The 18034-nt window shown below is 40.2% G+C and overlaps 3 protein-coding genes across 4 annotated transcripts in view; 1 reads left to right on the top strand and 2 right to left on the bottom strand.

Moving 5' to 3' along the window:
- The window catches only part of LOC6568382 (soluble guanylate cyclase 88E), a 44616-nt gene extending 33168 nt beyond the window's left edge, over positions 1 to 11448 (top strand). Inside the window, exons 4-13 of the mRNA XM_001994678.3 lie at positions 7101 to 7365; positions 7435 to 7922; positions 7994 to 8117; positions 8195 to 8327; positions 8430 to 8761; positions 8835 to 9132; positions 9242 to 10247; positions 10323 to 10562; positions 10671 to 10955; positions 11014 to 11448. Coding sequence (XP_001994714.1) covers positions 7198 to 7365; positions 7435 to 7922; positions 7994 to 8117; positions 8195 to 8327; positions 8430 to 8761; positions 8835 to 9132; positions 9242 to 10247; positions 10323 to 10562; positions 10671 to 10955; positions 11014 to 11191 — 3252 coding nt within the window. The 5' untranslated portion in view covers positions 7101 to 7197 and the 3' untranslated portion in view covers positions 11192 to 11448. The remainder of the gene's footprint in view (positions 1 to 7100; positions 7366 to 7434; positions 7923 to 7993; positions 8118 to 8194; positions 8328 to 8429; positions 8762 to 8834; positions 9133 to 9241; positions 10248 to 10322; positions 10563 to 10670; positions 10956 to 11013) is intronic.
- On the bottom strand, positions 81 to 908 carry LOC6568381 (proteasome subunit beta type-5). The gene has a single exon (XM_001994677.1). The coding sequence runs from the start codon at positions 906 to 908 to the stop codon at positions 81 to 83; it is 828 nt and encodes a 275-aa protein (XP_001994713.1).
- Positions 11449 to 12235: 787 nt separating the features above from the next.
- On the bottom strand, positions 12236 to 17858 carry LOC6568383 (E3 ubiquitin-protein ligase RNF123). Of its 2 annotated transcripts, none has more exons than XM_001994679.3 (11): positions 17568 to 17760; positions 17257 to 17503; positions 16879 to 17024; positions 16019 to 16759; positions 15637 to 15919; positions 15258 to 15573; positions 14784 to 15193; positions 14352 to 14465; positions 13643 to 14293; positions 12970 to 13576; positions 12236 to 12909 (listed from the first exon to the last, which is right to left on the bottom strand). In XM_001994679.3, the coding sequence occupies exons 1-11, from the start codon at positions 17723 to 17725 to the stop codon at positions 12590 to 12592; spliced, it is 3993 nt and encodes a 1330-aa protein (XP_001994715.1). In that variant the 5' UTR covers positions 17726 to 17760; the 3' UTR covers positions 12236 to 12589. The 2 variants fall into 2 exon arrangements, with proteins under 2 accessions (XP_001994715.1, XP_032596566.1); XM_032740675.1 differs by having other exon boundaries at positions 12492 to 12909; positions 14784 to 15208; positions 17568 to 17858.
- Positions 17859 to 18034: the final 176 nt, after the last annotated feature.

Below are 18034 nucleotides of genomic sequence, written 5' to 3'. Positions count from 1 at the left end.
CTTTTATTTAAAAATATGACGATTGCAAACTGTTATTTACAATTGGGTAACATGATGATACACTTTGTACCCCTTGTAAATCATAGCTGAACCAGATTTTCAGATTTAAAACCACTATAAGGATAGTTAGCCTGATCAGCAAATATCTCATTCAGTTCCTGGGGAGTTTTTTTGGTCACACATGACCAGCCATCCTGCCGCATATGATAAAGACTAATTGGTCCACCCGTGTGCCAATCCATTTGGGAAGCATTATGAATGACATTTAGGGCCAGATTGTACGCCTCATCATTTCCCAAATCCCATTTGTAGAATCTCTTGATGAGCCCCGAAGCATACACTTCGCCACTGCCAACAACATGGCAATTAACCTCTTCGTGGGAGCCCTCGGAATCAACATAGATAAGCTTAGCCCCATCAACGGGATCGTAGCCAGCTAACATCATGCCCATGTAGAGTTCGAGGTCCCTGAATCTGTACATCATATTACTCATCATCTTCGAGGCAATAATCACCGGCATGCAATGTCCATAGTTGAGTTCGAAAAGGCGGCACTCTCTGGTTAGGGCTCGACACCAGAAGGCGCAGTCGCCGGCACATCCGGCAAAGGTGCCCAATATATTCTTGTGCACCACTATGATTTTCTCCATGCTCGTCGAAGAAATGCTTTCTTCATTTGTGACACGTGACTCAGCGCTCAGAATGATGCCACCCTGGTATTTAAATCCCAATGTGGTAGTCCCGTGATTCCTAATACGTTTCTCAAAATTCGGGTTGCGTGGTGCATTATGTGAATACGGATTTTGGAAGATGTTGTTCTCCTTATTCAGGACACTTACTTCATATGATTCATTCGCATTGTCCCCCTTGAGTATTCTATGTAGGCCGCAAATTTCTTCAAGAGCCATATCCCTTCTGAAAATGTCTGGCGAAATATGTAGCTCCTTTATAAAATTATGAATTAATGGTTGAAGTTTTTGTTGTCGTATTGGAAACCTTTTCTGCTATTTAGAAAATTCTAAATTTAAAAAATCTTATTGTAGTATAGCCTACTTGATTCAAGCACTTTTGTTCCTTACGATGTATCAATGAATGCTTGGTCTTCTTTTGAAATCACTTAAAAATCTTTTTCTGTTAAATAAGATGTGAAAAACCGAACATTCCTGAAACATTTCTTAACATAGTTGGCAGTTTACATAAAAAACCACATTTTAATTAAACAATTTAATGAAGCTACCTCCAACACAATCCTCTTTCATCTTATTTAAGCTATCTGCCACACAATCTTTATTTACTTAATGCTGTTAAAAGGCAAGTCGCATGCCAAGATTCTGCTAAGATGAGCTTGCAGTTACAATTCCCAAGTGGTTGACCGGCAGGCGTGGCCCTGAAGTCATTAGCAAAAATTATTAATTTAGGAACGTTTACGAAAATTTCACAGGCATGATTTAGCTAAGCTTAACTTAAGGCATGAGATATATATATATAATATAATATATATATATATAATAAGTAAAAATGACTTAGAGACAAATATCGACTATGAAATACTCTGAACCAAATACTTTGCATATAATAAGTTTTCGATATTTAAAAAAAAAAATTGTGAAATATGTCTACAGAAAAGCTAATTCTGATACATAATAAATGCTTTATGGAATCAGAGATGCTTCCTTTTAGTTTTTATGTACTTTTGCAAAACTTCAATATACCCTTTTACCCATTTTAAATGGATTCAGGGTATTAAAATTTTAAATATTTGCACCCAGTGCCAGACAATATTGTAAGCAGTCCAAATACGAAAATGTATCATAAATTATATATATACGCATGTGAGGTACTCATGCAAAAGTTGTGTGGCATCTTAAGAAATGGGGTCAATTATTAAGGTAATTATTTTTTCTCTCTCTATCTGCATGTTGATGCTGCCATTAAATATCGAAAATATGCCACACTGGCAGCTAAACAGACAGCAGCAATTATATAGTATTAAACATTTATATTAATTATATTGGTGCATACTATGCAGTAATGTAAGCAACAATTTCCATTTATATGCTTTTAGATTTGCAACACTTGAGTTTTAATTAATCGCTAAATAAATTTTACGTATTTATTTGAGTGTCAAGCAAAATGAAAAGCAACAAGACTGCAAATCAAAATCACACAAAGACAACGCAGCGTATGAGCAATTTTCAATATTACGTTCTTTTACTTGTCTAGAAAAAAAAATCAGTACAAATAAAATAAATATTTTGAGTCATACATTTGGCAGCTCATGCTAATGCCTGGTTATGGCCATTATATTAAGGCGATTCAAAAATAAGAGCAAACAAATATTAGATAAAAAATAAATAGATTTAAATAATTTGCCCGTTCCGCAAATACAAAAAGCTCTCGTCGCTCCATATAGCCTATATGCTATGCTTGTTCATATAGCATCGCTCATATATGTATACTTAACCTTAACATATAGCATCCACCTTCAAAGCGCAAAAGTGTTCAAATACATTTTCTCAAAATATAAAAATAAATATATGCATGTATGTATTCTCAACTCTCGGTTCGTATGTGTTTCTCTCAGTATCTACTCGAGCGGCATACATACACAAATATATATGTATATATATATATATATATATATATATATATATATATATATATATATCCAATGCCCTGCTAGGGACATTGCAAATGGTATATCATTGCGCTAAGCTCTCGGCGTTACCCACGCAAATGAACTTGAAAATTAATTATTTGCCTCATAATAAGACAAATGCGTGAAACAGTGTACATAAGGCGGTACATAAGCTATCTTGTACATAAGTATATTTTCTCATTGCCAGTAGGTGTTGGCTTCAATAATTTATTTGTGTTTCAGTCATTTCGTTGTTTTTTCCATTTGTTTATAAATTCATTTCGAATTTACGGCAGCCGGGAATGTTTTCGCCTTAATTTTGCATATGACGTGAACTTTTTTGGATGCTGGAAAACATGTTGGATGAGACAAATACACCAGTAAATGTAAACAACAGCGTAAGCTGTAATTTTTTAAGCTTGAATTATCAACCAGAGTGTCTTCAACGAAGTAACCCTTGACTATCTTTATCTTTATCTTTAGACGGACCTGTCAAAATCTGTAAAACAATTTACACCTCTTAGCACTTCATCACTCAATGTCGATGGACATGACAGATTTGCACATTATTCTAGCGATTTACACAACGGTCAAGGACATTAAGGTCACATTGTGCAGCGCCCAAAACTAGAAGCCCACTTTGAATGCAGACTGCAGTTGCCGAGCACCCTTTTGATATATGTAGTCAGAACGAGATGATTGATGATAACACGCAGCGCAATAATTCAGACAAGAACATTTTATTGGTTAACATCTCTTTTGATATTTTGGCATTTCGTTTACATTTTCAAAAATCCATTTTGGCATTTCGCTAAGAATTTTGCGGTGTTCATCGTAATTTTTTATTGGTTTTGAAACACTGTTGCTGACAGCTTGTTGCGGCTTGTTTAGCCTCTATGGGGATTATAGCTTATTATTTTCCATATTAGCTTAAGTATTTTGGCAAAAAGTATAGCGAAAAATAAGTTCAGATTTTAATTGTTGTTAGACATTTGAACAAACACACTGGAAATTTTAATATCTATAGAAATTATCAAATAGAGCTCTCCACATGAGAGCAAGTGCACTTCCTTTCGCCTGCGACCACTTCCTGCAACAGTTATTGCTATAAGCACCCTATCATCACCCTATCAATAGGGTACTGACGTCACTAAACAGCGCACATCACATCCTGTTTATTATTTTGGCGATTTAAACGCGCAAAAAGTAAAAAATAAATACACATGCACACAGCTATGTTTATGGTATGCGAATGTATATCCGATGAGCATTCCATTCATGAAGAAACGCCCCGACGTAATTGGCCGATAAAAACGAGACATCAAAAATGAAATAAAAATATACTATTAATGCTGTAGAGCTGAAGCAGAGGACACCATTTTGGACAATATTTTGATCTGTTTGGGACAAGTGTTATTATTATTATTTATTTTGAGGGTTTTTGTGTGCTGAAGGCCAAATGGTGGGGCGGTCGAAACTGAAAGTTGTTGTTTAATTTATATTGTCTTTAGAGCTGTACAATGTTGTGTTGACAACTTTGTCTAATTTTTGCTTGTACAACGTCTAAATAAGCATTTGAATTTTTCATATTGTCTCTCTCTTATATAGTAGTTCGAACATCATTGTTTTATAAATACGTTGTATTTCATTTTTTCTTTCTTTTCTTTCTATTATCTAATATCACGAATATTCAAGGCTAGCCTCTTTTTATCTAGTATCCCAAATACATTTTCGAAAACATGAAAACGAAAAAGTTGTTCTTATTTTTTTATCTGGCTGACGTCAAGGGTTTGTGTTTTTGTTTATATGAAATCTTATGGGCAATTAAATTTAAGGCGGAAAAAAATTTAATTTAATATAAATACAAAATGTTTTTAGAAGAAAAGAGCAAACGCACCACGCCATATCACAGAGTTCAAAGCATATCAATTTAATCCTAAAGTTCAGCTTTATTTAACATAATTCCCAACCAATTCAAGCAAAATGCAATGAAGTAAAACGCGCGAGAAAAATGCAAATGCTTGATTTTCCATAAATTTATGATTTAGGATCTTTCAGACTTACATTCGGCATATTTGGCATGGCATTTTTTATGCGACAAATTTATGAATGGAAAAGTTGGTGGTGTGAGTGCGGATAACCATTAAGAATACAATGAAATATGTTTATGACAAAACAAATGGCAATAAACCGTAAATAAATCCACGCAAAGTGAGAGTAATGGATTCATTTGCCATATTAGTATTTGCTGTTTGAGCTTCGAGTTTTAAAAGCTGCTCAGCATATTGCGGAAAGCATTTACTTATTTTTTCTTATTTTCCTTGGTCAGTAAAAATATTTTTCTGTTGCGAAATTGTTTTCATTTAATCAAAATATTGATGTGTAGCTCGTTATGCAAGTGACGTTCAATTTGCGTTAGTTCTGAATTCACCTTCAGCATGACACTTTCAATTTAACTTTAGCCTCATCATTTATGCGAGAATGCACTTCGAGGCAACGTAATTTACAGCTGATTGTAAGCAACAGCAGCCTTGAACAGCTAGCTAGGGCCACATCTAACTCAATTTACAGCTTAGAATGGCTTACATATGACTTCCAATTGACACGACCATATGTAACTGATTGCAACAGGAATAACAACATATGTCGCGATGCAGTCGCAGCTGTTTATTATGCATGTTTGATCCAAGAATTCCCTAAGGCAGTGCCACTTTGAATGCCTCTCAATTACTTGGGTACTCGCTACGGGTGCAGGTGCCTTTGAATGCAATTGAATTAGCGTTGATTTGAGGGCAAGGTATGGCACAGATTGCCAAAGCATGCCACAGTATAAATAGCAATTGTCCTGCGCATTTACATTTAATTGTTGGCTATGTATAGATAAATTGACTTGGCTCAATTAACAGACACTTACACAGGCAATAAAAAGTGCATGGAAACTGGAGCAAGCCGTCTGTCCGACCTAAGCTCAAATTAACTTAAAATGGTTTGCTGCTAAAAACCATTCCACAACTTGTGGAATTGTTCTTCTTCTGTCAAACGACATAAAATTCATCGGCATACGCTGCGTATGCCTTATATTCTCAGTAGCTAGACTCTCGCCCAGTAGAATTAAACTTGAAGTCATTTAATTGCATTTTATGCATGCTAACTTCGTTATCTACTGCAGCTTTCATAATTCAATATGCTAGTAACTCATAGCGGCTCTTAGTAGAATGCCAGATGCACTCTGTGTGAGAGTGAAGAGTTAAAACCTAATAAAACACAATTATCTTGCAGCCCTCTTATATGACAATAAACCTTAATGTATCTTCTAAACAGAAGGTAAACAAATATTATTAAATGAAGGTCATGTGTTGCTCAATGTCATGTAAAAGACATATGGACAATATGGCACAAACATATAAATAAAATGAACTAACCAGGCAACGCAATACATAAAATACTTAAAATCTGTTTTTATTTTTAATTTTTATTTTGTGGAAAAATTCTGCACCAGCAAAATATAATTTACAGTTAACTTCTTTATTTTGTGTTAACTTCTATTATAATACGCAATATTCATTTAATTTTCTGGCAAGAATATGGGTAATTTTTTTAAACTTAATAGAAGCAAAAATTGTTAATATGCTAATCAAACTTATTAAATCTTTAAGCAATTTTTTCTATTTTCAATATAAAGCATTAAAATATATTAAAATGTACTATAATTGAAAACGCGCCATTCCAATTGAAAAGTTCACATTTGTTGTCAAATAATCAAAAATTTTCTAAAGATTGGCATCCCCAGTGTTGATTTAAACCAAAAGTGGTGATGATGGGGACTGATGAAAAGTTCGCATCAAAAGGCAAGCCAATCTATTGACATTTTTTTCCCAAAGGCAACAAAATAAAAATTGAACTGATTTAGCTTTGGGTTGGATTAACGCCTCGTCGCACGCGCTATTGTGCGCCAGGCTAGGCGATTAATGTCTGGCGCATTGCACAAATGTCAACATTGCCATTGCCAGTTTGCCTTTGGGGGTTTGGCCGAAATGAGCACAGTTATCCATGAAAATTAAAGCCACACGGTGCTGACCATAAATTGAATTTCGAATTATATGTATATAATATACTAACAGACTCATCGAAAGCGAAGCAATAAATAAATCATATGTAAAAAGTATGTTAAATAAGATAAAACAAATCAATGAAACATACAAAGCGTAAAAATTCTTAGGAATCTTTGTTGGTGTTGCTGCTAAACAGTGGGTTGGGAATTGAATAAGACTATTTGGAGGACTTTGCGATCAGTTGTGGTTCAGTTTAATAATTTATGTTCTCGTATGAATGTGGTGTGTATTGTATTTATACAAAATTTTACATTTTTTAAAATTATATATAATAAAATATATATATAAATATTTATTATTAAAATAACACGTGTTACATGATTTGTTTTACTTCAACATTTATTGAACAGGTGAAAATCATTGCAATACACAGCAATGTTACACAATATACCCATTTAATCGAAGCTAAGAACTTCATACGATAGATAAATCCAAATCATTGGCAACATGTATGGGCTGCTGTTGGAGAATCTATCGGAGTATATCAAGTCCGTCTACGGCGAGGAGAAATGGGAGGATATCAGACGTCAGGCGGGCATCGATGCGCCATCATTTAGTGTGCATCAGGTGTATCCCGAGAATCTGCTGCAAAAGCTGGCCAAGAAGTCTCAAACGGTGAGTGAAATTTCGTTTCTGAATAAATAAATATGATTGTATGCTTCTTCTTCTTCTTAATTTTAACAGGTGCTGGGCGTCTCGGAACGTGAGTTTATGGATCGCTTGGGGGTCTACTTTGTTGGCTTTGTGGGTCAGTATGGCTACGATCGCGTCCTCTCTGTACTGGGTCGGCATATGCGTGATTTTCTGAACGGTCTGGATAATCTGCATGAGTATCTGAAGTTCTCATATCCCCGTATGCGTGCCCCCAGTTTCATTTGTGAGAACGAGACGAAGCAGGGCCTGACGCTGCACTATCGGTCCAAGAGGCGTGGCTTTGTGTACTACACAATGGGACAGATACGTGAGGTGGCACGCTACTTCTATCACAAGGAGATGCACATTGAGCTGGTACGCGAGGAGATTCTATTCGATACTGTGCACGTGACCTTTCAGCTGACATTCGATAACCGTGCCTTCACCCTCGCCTCGCTGGCCATGACACGTGAGGAGAAACATTTGCCCATCAGTGCGCACGTCCTATTCGAAATATTCCCATTTTGCATAGTGTTTGGGTAAGCGAGTGAACATTATTAATGCCTTAATGCCTGGGGCCTTAGTTACATCTGCCCTCCCTTATTTGCAGTGCTGATATGGTGGTGCGGAGCATTGGCAACTCTTTGATGGTCATATTGCCGGAGCTATTAGGCAAGAGGATAACAGCCTGGTTTGATTTGGTGCGCCCGCTAATTGCATTCAAGTTTCAAACTGTACGTGCTCTGTTCTTGATTTGACATGTTCTTGTATTTTGTATAATTATGTTTTACTAATGAAATCTATGCATTAGATACTTAATCGTACCAACAACATATTCGAGCTGGTCACCGTCGATCCGGTAACAGAGCGTATTGATGCACAAAATGAGGACTTGCTGCTGCACGACGATGGCAGCGAACCGGAGAAGTCCCTCAGGTTGAAAGGTAAAATATAACATTTCAAATGCAACAATATATCAATTATTCGAACAATGCTAGATTACATTTTATTATATTGTATTTACATTTCAATCAATTATTGTTTAGGTCAAATGGTATACATGGAAAACTGGCGCATGATCATGTTCCTGGGCACTCCAGTTATGCCCGATTTGACGTCACTGATCACAACTGGTCTCTACATCAACGATCTGTCCATGCACGATTTTAGCAGAGATCTCATGCTGGCGGGCACACAACAATCCGTGGAGCTGAAACTTGCGCTGGATCAGGAGCAACAAAAATCAAAGAAACTCGAGGAGTCTATGCGTAAGCTAGACGAGGAAATGAGACGCACTGATGAGCTCCTGTATCAGATGATACCCAAGCAGGTTGCGGACCGTTTGAGACGCGGAGAAAATCCAATAGACACCTGTGAGGTGGGTGTTAAATTTGAAAAGTCATCTGTCATATACATCTGTCTAATGTATATTTTCTGCAATTACCTCACAGATGTTCGACAGTGTCTCAATTTTATTTTCGGACATTGTCACGTTTACTGAGATTTGTAGTAGAATTACCCCAATGGAGGTGGTATCCATGCTGAATGCAATGTACTCCATATTTGATACACTCACCGAGCGAAATTCCGTCTATAAAGTGGAAACAATTGGCGATGCCTACATGGTGGTGGCTGGCGCACCCGACAAGGATGCGAATCATGCCGAGAGAGTCTGTGATATGGCGCTGGATATGATTGATGCCATAACCGATTTAAAAGATCCCTCCACGGGACAACATTTGCGAATGCGTAAGTCAGAAATTTAAAATTTATAATTCATATAATAATGAATCGCTCCTAACTGTGAACAAAAACCATATATATTAAAAAAAATTAAATTAAATTATTTTTGGGGCAGGTGTCGGCGTTCATTCGGGCGCGGTTGTTGCTGGCATTGTGGGTCTGAAGATGCCGCGTTATTGCCTGTTTGGCGATAGCGTAAATACCGCCTCCAGAATGGAGTCCACTAGCATTGCCATGAAAGTGCACATATCTGAGTCGACTAAGGTGCTAATTGGACCCAACTATCGAATAATCGAGCGTGGCGAGATCGACGTCAAGGGCAAAGGCACCATGAAGACCTACTGGTTGGAGGAGCGTGAGAATCGCTTGCCACTGCAGCTAACAGGCAGTCTGCATCCTATGTCCGCTGGACCGACGCTGACACCCATGCCAAAGGCCACTTTACCAACGCCCAAGTCACAACCGCCCACAGCACCATCAACAGCGGAGCAGCCAACGCCGCCGGCGGCCATGTCGGGTGTGGTGCTTGGTGCCAGTGGTGCCCTGGTTGCGGCAACGACATTGGCACATCATGCACCTGGAGCACTTGCTGTAACAACTGCATCTGCCGCGTCAGCCAGCGATGAGCGCAACAGTCGCATCTATTCGCCGGTTACCTTCAAGGATGTGGCACGGCGGAGTATCGCGAACTCGCCAGTGCGCAGCGGCGCTGGTGGTGGCCCATATTTAGAGCAAAATAGACGACGAGAATCGCGCTCCAATTCCACTGGACACGTTTTTATGCGCTCGCCCAGCGACATCTTCGGTTCGCTCATTCTGGACACTGAGGAGTTTTTGGAGGACTTGCAAATCTCGCGCGGTTCGTTGGTGAACAGCAGCAGCGCCAACAATAATCGGGAATCACCTTCCGAGTTTAGTCCAACCTTTCGCATTGGCAGTGCTCCGCACAAGCCCCGTGTCAGTAATCCTGACCAGTTTACGCCCGAGGAACTGGCCGCTATGGATCAGATGACGCCACCAGCAACGGCACCGCCACGCGAGACATCAACCTGCAGCAGCGCCAGCTTGAAAGCATCCATATCGAATGTCTCACTCGATCGGGATAAATCCCTCAAGTCGAAGTAAGTCCTGAGTTTGGGTTCGACTGCTATTTCCATTATCTCCGCTCTAATTAGAAAAATCACTTTCTCTACCAGCACCACGCTGGAGGCCGTTAATACACCACCCAAGCCACCAGTCGCCGCAATCGCAACAACGTCCAAGGTGGCCAGTGCGACTCTAGCTGCTGTGCCGGCTCCTCGCGTCTGTCCCATGAGCACAGCACCAGCCGTGGTGCAGGCGAACAGCAGCACTAGCCGACCCGGCACTAACGATTCCATGACATCCGTTTCATTGCATTCACCTCCGCCGCATCGAACAAGCTCGGCGCCTGCCAGGTCAGAACTAATCCTAAAACTGCAAACTGCAACTGCAGAAATGAACCAACTTTGTGTACCATATTTTATATGCATAATCTAATCTTATGATAATCTCACTTACTTTAGACCCCATTCCATGTCAAAGGCGGCACGCAAGGCCTTTCTGGCCGCCAAGCAAACAAAGGCCATGGAGAAGCTGGACAAGATGATAGAAGAAGCGCATGACATGGAATCGCAATCGGCAGTCAAGGCAGCTAATATGCGTCTGGCTGTATTCGGAGATGATGGTGGTGGTGGCGGCGATGATCTGGCAGCAGGTGGTTGCCCGCTATTTTTGCCACCACCAGCCCCACAGGCAGTCAGCCGTGCCATGCCCAGCTCCATATCCGATTCGAGCATTTGTAATCATGGGTAAGAATCGACTCAACATAATCAGAGTTCATTTTAGCAACTAAGACAATTTCCATAGGCACAGTCATGCGCCCAGCTGCCATTATGCTCTGCACGATCCCAAGATGAGCAATAGCCAGAGTTTCCAGCATACGCGCAGCTCCGGCCCTATAACACATCAATGCTGCAGCGGCTTTGGACACGGCAATGGACGACACTCGCATCGCATGCACTCGAACGCTTGCAGCATACTGTAGAGATCGCAATATGCACCCAAAACGGGCATGATTAATTAATTGAATGCCTAACCAAGTCATATCGCCTATATCTCAATATTCCGCGCGCGCTTGTTATTAGACTGTAGCTCAGCAATTATTAGATCTTAAATTGTAGTTAGTTGTTGATCTGATGTATATGTAGTATGTGCAACTGTATAGTTTTAGGTGTATAGCTGTAGCTAGTTGAAAGGCTTTACCGTTGTTGGCATTGTTAATGCCAATGTCTATAAAAATCAAAAAATACAAACTGTATAACCTGTTATATTTCAAATAGTTATACTATATATCTGCATATATGTTTGTAAATGTACCTAGTTTAATGTTAAACGCAAGATACAAATTTCTTGACCTCTCAAAACTACAATGACAATACGAAGGAAATTAAATAAACGGACAAAATTATAAATCAAATTTTGAAAATTAGGGCATCACACATCCTGATACCACCTGAAGTATATATGTAGACATAGATGTGCTCAAATACACTGTATACTACTTATTTATGTATGTTTATGTACTTATAATATCAATATAATATATACTTCACATAGCAAAAGCATTAAACATCTCAAAATACTTAATTATTTTTGTAAAATGCGAATGAAATGTCGGCACCAGTACAAGCAACAATTTTGAAAAGTTTATAGCTGAAACATTGGCGCAGCCACAAGTTTCACTTTCAAATAAATATATATATATATATATAGGATAAAAGAGAGCTAGGTCGAAGTGAGCGCAACGCTAATCGTATTAGAAAAATTGTCTAAATTTTGTCTTATTTAACTTTAGTTGGTATTCAGGCTTTAGCGAGATAATTGAAAGCATAGAAACTTTTAACATTTTTTTGATAATTTCGAATCTATATAATTCAATCGAATGCCTTCTTATATTTTATAGTAAACTTGAAAATCGCCTCAACTTAATTTTTAAAAACAAAAGTTTCTATAGCTGTTGAATTCTATGACATTGAGATAACTTAATTGTTGAGTATAAAATGTAAACTGTTTAAATAAAATGGTTTTTGTTTTTGTGGAACTTACATAAATGCATTTGTATTTTTGTGCTCATCATAATTAATTTGCCTAAAGTATTTTGAAAAAACCGAGAGATCATAATATAGATTATACATATTATACATTACATTACCTATTACATTTGTTGGGTCTGTATTTTGTTTTCTGGTTCTAAATTGCACTTTAGCATATCACATCGGAAATAATTGCAAGCATAAGGCAAACAAAAAGAATAAACTAAAGATTAAAATATATATATATATATCTATGTATATAGTGTGTATGTGTAAAAACCACATGTTAAGCGTAGCAATTTAATCTTCAAAGGTGACTAGATTTTTGGTTGGATTCTTGGTGGGATAAATCAAACACAGTCGGTAAGTGTTGGCTGTATCGCCTCCTCGTTGGAGTAGATGAGCGTACCATCCAGCGTCTCGATGGTCTGTATGGTGGTCTTGCAGTAGAAGCACAGTTTGGAGTTCATCATGTGCTGCATGATGCAGTCACTGCAAGACTGATGTTTGCAGGGCGTAAAAACGGCAGTGATTGGCTTGGCACAGCAAATGGGACACAACGAGTCCTCCGATGGCAGCGTTATGTCTGAGAGAAGGGCCTGTTTGATGCGTAAATTTTCGATCAAATGACGCACATCTTCGATTTCCTCAAGGGACACATGCGTTGGATCTGTGTAAGACAATGGACTTACTAATATTGAAAATAATGTAAATCATCCAATTAACTCACAATCGATCAGTGCAAATTTAATGATGGGCGGATCAGCGCGTATGCGCTTGGAATTGTTGAGATGCGGCACGCGCACATCATTGGTCAGTGGATCAATGTGCGGTCGGGACGACGGATCAAAATTGCCCCGTGGTATCTCTTTCTGCTCCAGCAGCGGTGTGCGTACCTCGCCCAGTGCAAACTCCAGCGTGGCAAACTGAAAACTGGGATCGGTGAGAAATGCACGCGATATACGCGTCACCTTCTGCGGCGTGATATCATGCTCGACTTCGTTGCGAAGCAATGCCATCAATATGCCTAGTGCCGCAGAGATGATGGGAAAATGGGTAACGGCATTCAGATCCGCGGAACACATATCAACCACAAACTGAAAGCAGCCCGGCGGCACTGTGACGCGTGACAGCACCTGACTGATCAGCTGGCAAATGCGATTCAAAATCAGGTCGCTATTTCCACGCGACTCATCGCCGACAACATCAGGTGCAACAGTTATGATCATTTCCAGGCAACGCATCAGCGAAACAGTTAGCTCAAAGCACATCGAGCAGATCTTCAGCTGCTTTGGCTCAAACAGCGTATTCTCCTGACGTTGAGCCGTGTTTTGTATCTGAGAACAAAGATATAAAGAGAAAATGTAAATTATGGAAACACTGTGTCAGTTGGTGCAACTCACCTCCTGCAGCAGCAGTATAAACTCTGAAAATGCCCAATTTAACTGACTCAGCACGGAGTTGAGGAACGTGGTCGCTAATGGTTCGTCTTCGTACAGCTTGGTGCCAATCAAGCGCTGAAAATGCTTGGACGGATTGGCGGGCGCCACATTGTGCAGTAGTCCCGTGTGCGTCTCATTTCTCGAGCGACTGCGACACAAGCCATGGTGCAACGGCTGTGATCCACCTTGCCACACACTCGGCTGGCGTGCATCCTTAAATGCAAAGCCCTCGCCCAGCCAGAAGCGCAACAGCAGCCAATTGCTTTGGCCCCAAGCACGATTCTCATAGGGTCGCAGTAGTGCCCGCACCAACGCCGTCTGAGCGCGCTTCGAGGAACGCTCTAGCGCACGCACTCCGGATTTGTGGCAGGTAAGAGTACCCAGAGCCTGCAAAAGCGAATCTTTGCAGGAGGCAAGCACAATACGCGAATCCGCCGAATGCATGGCTAGAAACTCGGCGGCAGCATTAATGCCACACTCCGCATCTCCAATGTCGAACTGAGCGCGCATATCGTGATGACTAAAGTCCATCACAGTGTCCAGCAAAATGGGCGTCGTATTTATGTAGATTTCGGGTACAAATGCAAAAAGTGGACCGGAACCAGAGGCACTCTGTAAATATTCCGAATATTAGTTTGTATTTACGATATTCATGTCAACTTTTGCTTACCGTTAATGAGCGTAGAATGCGCTCCATCAGCCATATCAACAAGGATCGGCGGTGCGTATTCAAGGCGACAGCACGCAGCCAGACTTGTTTTCTCGCCAGCGATATGGAACGTGTCTGCGGACCGTAAATTATGTTAAAAGGAGTCGAGCAGTATTTATATATTATACTCTTTTAGGATATTAGGATTTAGTCTATTATTTTTTGTCAGTAATGAAATAATATTCAAATATTAAATTATAACAATTAAATTGAATTGTTCAAAATGATTTACTAATCTATTTCAACCATGATTATAATTAATTGCCAAAAGTTAACAAAAGTGTATTTTATTTAAGCCACTAAATATTGATAAACTAGTCTATCAAACTATTAAGATCTCAATATTACATCAATAATAATAATGTTATCAAGTTGAACATGAATTTCACTCACCGCAAAAACATTTTGTCGCTGACTGAACTTGGTACGCAATTCGGACATGATATGCTGATGATTATCATTCATGCAGACATTCGCATGCTGTTCGAGAGTCAACAGTTTGCGTTCGATGTCCTCGCGATAGTATTTCGTCTCCTTGAGCACCTCATTGAGCATGGCGATCTCATCCCGCACCGATGCAATTTTCACTATATACTTGTGCCCGGCCGAGTAGTAAAACAGTACACAAATATCCAACAGTTCGCAGACACTTGACTCCATGCTGGAGTTGCCTGGGGCTGTGTCGGGATTTTGTGGCATGCGCGGATTGAGGAAGTGTGTAAAGGTTGAGTTGTTAGCGCCTTGAGTGTGTCCAACCACGGCTACATTGTTAATGTTCTCGCCCAGCAGGTATAGTGTGGTATCTGGAAGCGATGTAACTAAAACAATTAAACGAACGTAAACAGTTTTGTTATTACGCATACTCACCCACTTCACTTACGCGTACGGAATTATGGTCCTCATCGTAGATTGCCTGGGTACGCTCTGCACCCAAATACGCATCGATGTCACCTCTGTGCACCTTGCGCAGATGCGACAAGACTCCGCCAACGCGATCAAAATGCATATAATCAAAAGTGCCATCCAGAAAGTAATCAATGCCCACTTCCATTATATGACTCGGTAGTTCATCCTTGAACAGCGATCGCACCTGATCGATGAGTATGGAAACAAAGGCAAGCGCCACTGACGAGTCCAACGGATGCTGTATGCTGGACTGCATAAAGAAAAAGGCATGAAAGGGCTGCAAAACAAAAAATAATTGATTAATACAACTATAATTTTTCTGTTAATCGCAATCACTAACTCGCTGCTCCATGCTCAGATCCATGACATAGCGTCGCATTTTGTTGAGGAACAGCTTGCGAGTGGAGGGTGTCTCCGCGTTGCCATCTGAGTTTATCATCAGCGTGTTCAGAAAGTCCTTTTCAGCTGCATACAACGATTCTGTGCTCTTGCGCACTTTTTCAACAACATTCGCATATTTATCCTTGGGTCCGTCAATGCCCTCTGTCCAGGCCATGTGATCGGGTAGCAGCTCCTCCATTATATAAAACTCCAACGGACTGATGTACAAAAAGAAGGCCAGGCTAAAAAGCAGTTTAAAACAAACAGTTAATTAATGATCCTTTAAATTCGTTTACTCCATTTATATATGCACATCAGACAAACCGATGATCTCAGCTTACCAGTGCTTTTTGAACAGTTTGCTATCGAGCAGATACTTGCGCGTCTGCTCGTGCAAACAGAGACAGTGGAGTACGTTCAACACATGCCGATGCTTTGAATAGTCCATGCCCTGAACTGTGTGCGTGTATGTGGCCAATAGAGCATTGACCATCTTGCGTAGTACAAACTTTATTTCATCATCCTCCATGAAGTTCCAGAACAATGACAACAGACCATTTAGGACGCTATGCGGGTTTTCCTTCTCTGCGGACAGTGTTGTCATACTTGCGATGCGCGCCAGCAACACATCCTCGATGATATACGGATCGAAGACCCCATTCGTAAAGCGTTCAATGAGCAACGTTGCAAATATGCAGTAAACTGTCTTCTTCGTCGATACACGCACTTCGCCAGCCATTTGGGTGCTCGATCTGGTCTGTGCGTTATAGTGCGAGAATATGCCCGCCAGATTGATCAGATAGTCCATGAGTAGGTTGGCGCGACGCAGCTTGAGGATGGGACGTGCCATCAGAGGCTGATATCCAACCAGCGGATATACGAATGGACGATTGCCAAAATTGGCCTGCACGCCCTGGGTGTAGCCTAGCGAGATGGATGGAAAAAATGTGATGCCCGGTCCCTTCTGTATCTTCTCAAAGGCAATGCCCATGGAGCGTCCATTGCGATAGAATTCAATAATCTCGCGGTCCACATCGATGGTGACGCCGATGATATCACCAATTTGCCACTTGTCGCCGTATCTGTAATCGATTGAAAGTTGTTACTTCCAGATATTAAAACAACAATTTTGTTTCTATAGCCAAAAACTAGACTTTTTGCGGCCTAAGTTTTTTCTTAATGTAAAAATTGTTGCACTTACTTTCTGGTGGAGATGTGCCAGACCTGTTGCTTGCTGCCATCATAGCCGTAGCTATAGCTGGTGTCGCCCACGCCGCTGTTCTCATTGAAACTACAATTGCCCGAAGACCAGCCGATTTGCATGACCCCCTTGGTGTGCAGTTGAATCTAATTAAGGAGGAGAAGGAGGAATAAGAGCAAAAGCAAAGGTCATTAGTTGTTTTTGTTCTTTTTCTTCACGATAACATGACGCGCACGTGCAACTCACACTCCCCAAATAAACCGTTTCAGATAGTTCAATGTCATTGACCGTTGGCCAAGCAACCACCAAACGAAACGAAACCAAACCAAACACAACCAACCACCCAACTCAACCCCAACCCTTTCCAGCGATGATTACCTCATACATCCAACGACCTCCATAGACGCAACAATTTGCGCGCACCGTGTTGAAGCTGCCTTGGGAGCGCAGAGTCAGCCTATCTGTGGACACTCGCACCGTTGTCGTATAGTCCACATCGAAGATGGCCAGATCGGGTCCGATTCGCGCCTCCGTCTCAATGTAGAGTTTGCGTATCTCCTCATTGCTGTCCGTTTGTATCTGCTGGAATTTGTCATCCAGCCAGTTCCTCACAATGGCCATTTGTCTGCAAGGGATTTAAGATGTTCTTGTTGTTAAGGTGGTTCGCCGCAATGGTTCATATTACGCACTTTGTAACGGAGAGTTCGCTGATCTTTGGTGCCCGGGAATCCGGCACCGTGGAGCAATTGGCTCCCTCCAAATCATCTTCCAAGTCGGAGTTATCCTGGTCTAGGTGCTCAAAAATGTCTTCATTAAATACTTTCACAAATAATTTGGATATTGACATCTTGGCACGACTCGTTAGTAATACATCGCTTGCTTTATACACACGTACATAAAAATCTATTTACATTTTTTCTCTTTCGATTTTTAATCTAAATTTGATTTAAAAATAATAAACTAGAAATGAAGTGTGACCGTATCTAGGGTTTTGCAGAAATACCAAAATTACTATACAGCAGTGCTGACAATTTAGCCTTGTTTCGAACATCTGTACTTTTCTTGCAAATTTTATAATATTGTTATTATCAATTCATAAAAACTTCTCATATTCCAGCTGGGTATATAATTATTTATTATTTGATTTTTAATTAAT

The sequence above is a fragment of the Drosophila grimshawi genome, unplaced genomic scaffold (assembly GCF_018153295.1).
Source record: "Drosophila grimshawi isolate 15287-2541.00 unplaced genomic scaffold, ASM1815329v1 contig_311, whole genome shotgun sequence".
Taxonomy (NCBI): domain Eukaryota; kingdom Metazoa; phylum Arthropoda; class Insecta; order Diptera; family Drosophilidae; genus Drosophila; species Drosophila grimshawi.
Note: the sequence above shows the minus strand (reverse complement) of the source record. Positions and strands in the feature narration are given on the sequence as shown.